This window comes from Acanthisitta chloris, unplaced genomic scaffold, assembly GCF_000695815.1.
Source record: "Acanthisitta chloris isolate BGI_N310 unplaced genomic scaffold, ASM69581v1 scaffold10912, whole genome shotgun sequence".
In the NCBI taxonomy this organism is placed as follows: domain Eukaryota; kingdom Metazoa; phylum Chordata; class Aves; order Passeriformes; family Acanthisittidae; genus Acanthisitta; species Acanthisitta chloris.
The window spans coordinates 35,022-44,668 of NW_008659019.1; the positions used below are offsets into that span (position 1 = coordinate 35,022).

At 43.1% G+C, this 9,647-nt stretch overlaps 1 protein-coding gene across 1 annotated transcript in view; it reads left to right on the forward strand.

Moving 5' to 3' along the window:
• BMP7 (bone morphogenetic protein 7) overlaps nt 1-8,058 on the forward strand; it is a 43,073-nt gene extending 35,015 nt beyond the window's left edge. The window contains exons 4-7 of the mRNA XM_009069244.1: nt 3,944-4,141; nt 5,510-5,586; nt 6,156-6,266; nt 7,457-8,058. Coding sequence (XP_009067492.1) covers nt 3,944-4,141; nt 5,510-5,586; nt 6,156-6,266; nt 7,457-7,606 — 536 coding nt within the window. The 3' untranslated portion in view covers nt 7,607-8,058. The remainder of the gene's footprint in view (nt 1-3,943; nt 4,142-5,509; nt 5,587-6,155; nt 6,267-7,456) is intronic.
• Nucleotides 8,059-9,647: the final 1,589 nt, after the last annotated feature.

The following is a 9,647-nucleotide window of genomic DNA, read 5'->3' on the forward strand; positions in this document are numbered from 1 at the left end:
TTTCCCCTGAATTCGCCCAAGATGGAAATGATAATAATTTTAAAATAGCCCATAGACATATTTGAGGTCAAGGGATGTACTCAGATGCTGGAAGAGATTGGTGACCTGCCTGCAGTAGTAGCTGTGTACACATCCTCATCAAGTATACACCACTGGCTGATCCATGCAGGTAGTGCAATCCAGTCGAGGAGAAAGGAAGAAACTTTGCTATGTGCACAAAGTCACAACTGAGTGATGTAAAAGGCTGCTTCCCATTGGCACAAAGTCCTTTCAAATTCAAAAAACCTTCAGGAACCATTTTCATTTCCTTTGCATCAGTAAAAATGATTGGTAAAGTCATGCCTGGTCTGGACTTCAAGGTCTGCAGTGTGTGGTACAGATGGGAAGACCTAGCTCTGAAACATCTGCAGAAAGGATGTGTTTAGAATTGGGCAGAGAATTTTACTAACCAGGTCTTAAATGAAAGTTCAGGATGCTTTGTCTAAAAGTTAAGATTCCTGATGCTCACTTAGAGACTTGTGCAAGTATCCTGGATCTTCTGGGACCAGCTGGAACTACCTGGCTACCCCACAAGAATGGTTAAGCAAAAGGCAGCTCAAAATTATTATGAATACACTGAATATAGTTATCTAAGGACATACTTTCATTCTCCAGGTATGCATCTATGGTACCACTTGTTCTTGGGTTTTATGCAACACTCTGTCTCCAGTAAGTAGTTCTCTGCACAAAGACTGTGCAAAGCAGTTTTGAGACACAACCTGGAGAGAGCCATTTACTTGAAAGGGTGATTTAACTCATGTGACACCTGCACAGAGAGGTGCACAGGGTTTGTTTTAACCTGCCCTTTCTGAGTGGTCAGTGAATGCAGAAACCCAAACACGGATACAAAGAAGGAGCTTCACCATGGAAGCTACTAGTCCCCACCCCAAAGACAGACACCTCTTGCCATCTTTGTATAAAGATTCAAATTCAGCCTGATGTACAAGTTAATCTTAACACTTCAAGTTAAAACACTAAAGCAGATTGCCAGCCAAGATAAGTTTAACCCCTTTTGAAACACTTGTCCTTGGTTTTAGTTTCCAGTTTTCCTCCTAAATGAAATACTCAGGAGTACAGAAGTTGTGTCCATGATCATGGAACTTTTGTTCAATTGTGGTTCATGTATAGAGAAACCATCAAGACCCAGCCCAGAGCCCACAGAAAAATGATAGCTGGAAAGAGGCTGAGTATCTTTGAGCACTATGGATACCACAGTCTCACTCTTCCACTGATAAAGTCTACTTATCTCTCTGTCCTCCCTCATCCTCACCCTGTGATTTTGCAGCCAAAGTCAATCCCATTTCTCAGTGTTAAGGAGGAAGGAAGCTGATCTATAAATGTGTTACAGATTTCAGTGGAGACCTGTCAGGAACCTGCACCCAGGGAAATGCTGCAGCTTTGCACACACTTACAATAACTCTGACTACTCTGCTGGAGCAATTAAAAGTAGACCCTAACAAGCATATGCTACATCTACCACAAACAGAACTGTCAAAGACAGAAATTCCCACGCTCGGTGATAAGTTCATTCTCACCAGTTATTCATCTCAGTGAAAATTAGGACTACAATTTCTTTTTGCACTCCTGAAAAAACACAGCTGAGTTTGTATATGATTTCACCCCTTTGCAAAGTTACTTGCTTTCTTGAAATCGATTTACAAAAATACTTTAATCAGCCTGTCATTAAAAGGTAGAAAACCCAACTGCAGTGTTTAGAAAGTAAATACAGAGATAGAGGACCTGATTGTCTGCTTGTCTTCTCTAACCAAGTCCCCTGGCAGCACACCTTTGCACTCACATTTCTGCACCACACACGTGAATTTCTCTCTGTATTTGGAATGGCTAGACATGTCCTTCCTTGCTCCCTGAGTTTCATTTTGGATTTAGACCAACTGTGTGTGCTAACCAGAAAGCTGCTTTTACACCTGGACTTCATATGAAAATCATATGCTGCAAACACAGCAGGATTTTGATGCAACACTATATGCTTGGGCAATCCCCAAAGCTTTAAGTGAATTAAGAAAACAAAACAAACCTCAGCTTTCCTTTGTGCCTGTTGTTACATATAGAGAGCTGTAATCATCAAGCAAGTACAGTCTATTTAAAAAAAAATCTGATATCATGAGCACTGTCCAGATGAAATTATACAAAAGAAATGAACTGATCTTTGTCTTTCTTTATAATCTTGCCAAAGAAGTCTATCAACGTGTATAACTAGGGCAGAATCAAAGGGTATTTGTTTACTCTTACAAACAGGGAACAGCTCCAGCAGCAAGAAGAAATGCTGGAGTGACTCAGTAGCCTTCAGCAAGCTCCCAGCCCAGCAGCACATGGGAACAGCTACTGCCCACTTGGGTTTGGTGCTTAGGATCCCATTTTTGACAGGGTTAAAAAAAAAAACAGCTTCAGAAGAGCAGATAAATCTGAGCCCTCTGGTTCAAGAGCACAGCTTTAGCTCTTGTATAAGAAGTTTATCATTGTCTAATGGTGAGCACACACGTGTCCTTGTGTTTAACCTTGCTTTCTGGATGAGTAGGAAAGGTAGAAAGTGCATTTTCTCCATCTTAATTAAAAAGAAATAAGCTACTTTGCATATAGAGCATTTCATGCCTCTTTTTCCCTAAGGCAACAGTGCCACCATACTGGTCTTGACCATGATTTGTTGGTGTTACACTGGTCCTGTACTGGTAAAATGCTGCTTATTTCTGCTCTAATGCAAATCCATTAAACATATCAGGGTGAAGTTGGGTCCCCTCATAGTTCTGCCCAACTCTAGAGACATAGAAAAGGTAAACTTTACTCTGAAAAGCCACAGCCATAGATGTACTTGCTAGTTTAAACAGCTTTGGGAAGCAGAAAAGCTTCTCTGAAGGGGCAGTGTTCAGTGAGCTCTAACTCCTGCAGCTGAGCTTCCATCTGGCAAAGTCTGAGCACAAGTGGAACTACTTACATATTTAACATTGGCTACTTAAGCACTTTGTGGGCTCAGCCTCAAATATTTAAAATGAAAACTGTTTGGACAAGTTTCCGGAAAGAAGCTTAAGCAGAAGGTGAAGGAGTTGTTCATGTGTGTCCGCATATAAATCTATATCCATAAGTTTCTGCAGTTGCTCTTTTCACCCAAACTTTCCTGCTGTCCTGTCCCAGAGTAGTTTTGCTGCATCTTGCTTGCAAGGCCTGGCTATACCAAGCAGTTTTCCTGCTGCCAGACTCCCATCAAACACCTCTTGAGTGCTTTCCCACTGCACACTCTCCTTCTGGTGTTCTTTTTCTTGTAGATAACTGATAAAATTCTACAGAGAAATCACCTAATTGTCTTTTATCAAAAATCCACTTATTTTAAAGCCCAAGATGAAGGATGCGTGGACAGGAATCAACAGTTTTGCAACCAAATTATTGGGTTATGTATGGTAGTGCCAAGAGGCAGCAATAAGCAAAACATCTCTAAACATCTGAACTCTTTTGTTTCTCTCCTCTAAGGTGTATCTGGAACTCTGTCAGCATTTAATACAAGGCATTTTTATTTTAAGCTAATAACCTTCCAGTGGGAATTTAGTGTTCCTATGGGCTGGGTTTTATGGTTCCTTTTATAGGATCACTTCAAATTATAGGTTGGTGAACTTAAAGAAACCCCTCTAAAGAATGCAGGAAAAGTTAATGCTAAGCGGATTTAGGGGAAAATAATTATATGTAGGACTATTTTATGTAACTTTTACGCACAGATATAAAATGAAGTTAGCTGTGCTGAGCTGCTCTTGTCAGAAGCAGCTTTGCTGTCCAGGTCTTTAGTGGATCGATGCCTACAGCCATGCCCAGGAATCACCCTTAGAGCTCCTTGTTATCCTGACTGTCTCTGCTGGAAAAAGCTCCTGCAGAGCCTCTTATCAGCCTGTTCTGTTTCAAGGGCAAAGCATCAATCCCAAGCTGGCAGGTCTCATAGGAAGGCACGGCCCCCAGAACAAACAGCCCTTCACTGTCGCCTTCTTCAAGGCCACCGAGGTCCATCTGCGCAGCATTCGCTCCACGGGAGGGAAGCAAAGGAGCCAGAATCGATCCAAAACACCAAAGAACCAGGAAGCTTTCCGGGTGTCCAACATTGCAGGTACAGCACAGCTTGCTGGGTCCATGTTTCTGGGTCTGGGATAACATGGGAACAGTTTTTCCCACGTTGTCTATTTGTTGTCTCTTTGGTTCAGCACGAGTGTTCAGTTGCTACTTTAGAACTACTTGGGGTTAGGGATTATTGCAGAAAAGTTAGAAAAAGAATGTTTCTTTGATGCAATGTTGAACTGAGAGATTTCTTAATCCAATTGAAAAACACCAAAACCACCTAACCAGAAAAACTCCTTTTCTTGCACATGAAATGAATTCTCATGTTGAAACAGAAGATAATTTCATTAAGCAATTGATCAAAATGATATTTCAGTGGATCTGAATCCAAATGCTGTCCATTCTCAGAGTCTGATTTAGCCCCCAAGTTGTGTAGTAGTCCCAAAAGTCTTGCACAGAGGAGGAAAACCCATTCATTCTCAGGATAACTGCAGCTATTTCAGGGGGAGCTGTGTGCCCTAATATGGAAGAAAACTCCATCAGGCATTTGGAATAGAAAAGTGGCTGAATTATGAGATACCTCAGGGTAATGGGCCCTTGGTGGCAGTCACAGCAGCAGCCACAGCACAGGCTTCACTCTGCTGAGGGAGCAGCAAACACCAACTCTGGTTCTGTGAGGACCTCACTGAATGGAACGAGAGTTTGTGTGAGGCCGAAGAAAAGGATGGCACAGCTTCCAACAAGAAGAGCTGAAATCATATTTTCCTAGAATCATAGAACATTAAGGTTGGAAAAGACCTCCAAGATCATTGAGTCCAAGCTTTGGCCAATCACCACCTCCCAACTAGACCAGAGCACTAAGTGCCACATCCAGTTGTTTCTTGACCATCTCCAGGGATGCACTGAGAGTTATGGTTGTCCAGATCCATGATTCATTGGCTTCATTATCAGCCACTGCAAGAAGTCTGTAATCTGGATCCAGTTGCACTGGACAGGAGAACAGATTCTATACTATCTTAATATCCTATGTTGCTTTTTTGGGCCTGAAGGTACCACTGTCACCAGGTGATTCAAAGACAGAAATTTAGAAAAAAGATAAAAGGTGCCTTTCCCTATGACTCCTTTCATAGATTCTCCTTTGCTACTAGGAGGTCAGAGGAAGCTCAGACACTCCTCTCATAGATTCTCCTTAGCTACTAGGAGGTCAGAGGAAGCTCAGAGGGGGAAAAAAAAAAGAAGCTATTTTCCCAGGCCTTTCTTGGCTTTGCTGTTGAACCCAGCTGTTATTTTATGACAATAACTGAAGAGGTTAAAAAGAAAAGCCATGAGTGCAATGGAGACCAGTGATGTCTCACTGCCTGCTGAGGACTGTGGGTGCTGGGGCAGCCCAACCTCATGGCCACATATTCTCCCCACGCAGAGAACAGCAGCAGTGACCAGAGACAAGCCTGCAAGAAGCACGAGCTCTACGTCAGCTTCAGGGACCTGGGGTGGCAGGTAAGGGCTGTGTGTGACCAGGGTGGCAGCTGGGATGCCTTTGTACATCACTTACTGAGCTGTAATAGTGACATCAAGACAATAACTGGATTGGGTTTTTTTTATTTCTGAGGGAAAAAAAATACATCTTGCCTTTAGCATGCTTAAGAAGTGCTTCTGCAAAGTTGGATGTATAAATATTTAGTGTGAGACTGGCTGGAGACACAACACCCTCAGGTCCTTTTGAGGAACCCTGGCAGTGCTGAAGGCACACACTGCTCTCTATTTTCATTTACCTGTTCTTTTTGATGTGGTTAAAGACATTCTTGTTTCTAAAAGCCAGAAGGACACTGCTGAATGGATAAGTAACTAAACCCAGACAATTCAGCTACTCTATGAGCACCTTGACATAGAGGGATGTGTCCCTCCAGGAAAAGCAGCTGATTTAGAGACCTGTGCCAGATTTTTATTTTGCAGGTCACTGTAGCTGTACATGGATATATGAATGGATAGATTTATGTGCTGGTTTGCTGTTTATTTCACTGCACAACATTTCTGTCTTTCTCCACAATCTAATGGCTTTACTCAAGGACTGGATCATCGCTCCGGAGGGCTACGCTGCATATTACTGTGAAGGAGAATGTGCTTTCCCCTTGAATTCATACATGAATGCTACAAACCATGCCATTGTACAGACACTGGTAGGTGCACCCTCTCTCCTAGTATGGGGCTGTGGCTGATAGGTGCTATTCTTTACACACAAAAGAGTCTCCAAGCTAACAAGAGGAGGGAGGTCTGCATTAGCTCATAAGATGCCTGCAGCATCTGGCTCAACATGTCTGGCCAAGTGGCCTGAATTAATAGTTGGCGAGGAATTACCTTGTCTTTGCTGCAAGCACTGACATGCTCTCTCTAGTTTAAAAAGGCCTATGATAGACATCCTAATGGGGGTTCAATCCCACTGCATGGGAAGGAAGGAGCAGGATTTGAGACCCACTATCAGTGTCTCTTGGAAAAACTCTCAAAAGATCCACTATACACTGCCACCAGATGCAGATTAGGGAGCAGAATAAGGAAGGGCTCAGTGAATCCTGAAGTATATTTGTTTGACAAAACTCTGCAAAGATATTCAAATGGGAGCTCTGAGCTTGTGACAATGCCTGTGCTCAGGGGGGACCATTGGCTGGGACTGCCCAGCCCAGTTTTGTCACCAAAGAGATGCTGACCTGGTTGCCTAACATCCTCCTCTGCCCAGCTGACTCCTGTGTCCAGGACTCCTGCACACATCTGCAGGGCACAGTGAGGCTCACTGCACTTTCCCTCTACATCCCACGTCCTGTGCACACTTAAGGACGACACTGCAAAAAGCCCTGGGAAAACTAGAAGCATCTATGTTTCCAAGGATGAAATATCTGCATGTTTTTCTCCTGGTAGAGTGCTTTTATTTGCTTTTTTCCCTGCCTCCTTGGAGGTCCCTCAGCAGGGAGCCCAGGGGACCCAGAGCCCTTGGTCCCAGCTGTGTTTCAGAGCTGCCAACCACAGGGACAGGGGCCCAGGGCTGAGGGGATTGCTCACAAAACCTCACCCACATGTCCCACAGAGTTTATGGTAAGTGGTGCCCACTGCAGAACGCTGAGTGCTCTGACAAATGGGAGTTTTCTAATGAAAACCTGCCTCACTGAAAGATTTCCAACTAGATCAGCCCTGGGCTCGTGCGTCAGCCTCTGCTCACACACAGGGGACATCTCAAAGATGTTTGTGCACAGAGCCAGGTGTTTGAAACATGTCTGAGTGAGGGTATGGGACAGACAGAAGGTTGCCTGGGAAAGAAAAATACGGGGGAGGAGAGGGGAAAAGTAAATCTTAACATGCCTCTGCTTTCATTCCCCAGGTTCACTTTATAAACCCAGAGACTGTGCCGAAACCCTGCTGTGCTCCTACCCAACTCAATGCCATCTCAGTGCTCTATTTTGATGACAGCTCCAATGTTATCTTAAAGAAATACAGGAACATGGTGGTACGAGCATGTGGCTGCCATTAGACTGGTAGGAAAGCAAAAAGAAGAAGGATAAATAAAAAACCAAGTTCTTTGTAAAGAGTGTATGGCTGTTTGGGGGAGGGGAAAAAGGTTAGCACTCCAACCATGAGTTTAAAAAATTCCCAAACAGTTTTTAGGACCAGACCTCTGAAAGTTCAGACAATGGAACAGTTTCTGGATCTAAAGTGGCATTTGAACACATTTTGTTTTAGTTTATTACAGACAATGAGCTTGTAAACTGAAACAAGCCAGAGAAACTGTTTTAAACCAAATCTGCCTACAAAATTGGCTCCTTCAGTACATACTTTTGCAAATGAGTCTTACTGAAGACTGCAAACTCACCAACGTTGATCGTGAGTTAAACAGTAATGACCTATCCAAGATGAGACTGTGCTGTGACTAACAAGTGTGTGTAGTTCCTGTAACACAGTTTGCAATAAAGTAAGTGAACAAAATATACCTGGAGTGAACAGGTATTTTGTTAGAGAGTTATTACTTCCATCCCTCTGCTTCAACTTCATAAGCAAAACCAAAGATGAAATGCAACTTCCAGTTTTAAACTACAGCAGCAAAAGCTGGATGAAATTCAAAGAACAGATTGTTAAATGGCAAACAAAAAAATTAATTGACAAGCGAGAGAACTGGAGGGAATAATTCCAAAGAGCGAGATTTTTTGGGCATACTTTTTCTATCAACGGGGAGGAAATTTCCTCTAGCAACCAGAAATTTGCTATGAACTTGAAACAGGAAAGCAGCAAAATGCTGAGAAACAGGGCTAAAACCTAATGTTAACTGGGGTGTCCTAAGCAGTTATGGAGCTGTGTAATCCAGCTAAAGGTGGTGCTGCTGTTTGGAAAATGTCCATTGACTTCACCGAGGGAACAAGTTCCAACCCTTTTTCAAGGACATGGAGGCTCAAGTGTAGGTGTTGTAAACTGGGATGTAGACCCAGCAGCACAGACTAGAAACAAGCTAGAAAACCTTCCTTCCTAGGGTCAGTGTTTCTGATAAATCCTCTGCTCTGTTGGCTTCACCTCAAAAAAAAAAAATTTGCTTTCAAGAGCCACCAAGAAGCTGGATCCAGAAGCAAGAAAATGTCCCCTCAAGGCTTTTATTCTCCTCCTTTGAAAGTCACAGGTTACACAAACATCACACTTAAGTAATTAAAACTCTATTAAAGTTGTTGCAAAGAAGAATACAAACTAGCAGTAACCAATTCCCCACTTTGGCACATGCCTCGATTGCCAAAGTAGGATTGGCTTAAATATCACCAGGGAGACAAAAAGAAAATTCTGCCCAATAAAACACCAGGTCCACAGTACACCCAGCTCTAAATCTCCAAACTTCAAAACCCTAAAGCTCCAACAGATGGGTCCAGGACATAATAAATCCCTGGAGATTGGTGTTTCTGCTCAGTGAGCGAATGGAGCGATGTGGGACTTGGCTCTGTATTTTGCCTTAGAGGAGAGTTGGAGAAAGAAGATAAATGAATGCAAACTCCCAGTTCAGGATATCACTCACTGCTCTTCTCCCTTTAAGTCACAGATCAAATCCAGACCAGATGCCTCACTTTAAAATGAATAAGCAAAGGAAGAAAACAACTACTGTCTGTGAAATAAATTGGAAGCTTGTTTCTGATGCTCTAATTCCAATCTCATTTAAGTCAATTGGTGTTTTCCCAGCAGTTTCCTCAGTAGCAGGATTAGGCTGATGGGAAAGTGGAAGTCCATCCATGATTTTGTTAGGTTTTGGTCTGGGGCTTTGGTGAGCAGTTGCCACATTGCCAGATGTGCCTGGAATACAACCCAGGCAACATCTGCAGGACCAGCCTGGCTGCAGCAAACTTCCCCAAGGTGAGACTTTGGCCAAACATCTAGACACCCACACATCAGGACAACAGCTGAAGCCAAAGACCATCTCTCCTGGAGCCTGCAGCCAGCACCATCCCCAATAAACAGCCCAAATGTCCTCAGTGCATCCCTTGGTTAGAGTGAGGAATTGAAGTCACACAGATGGGAAACGTCTTTTGACATTGTCTATGTAT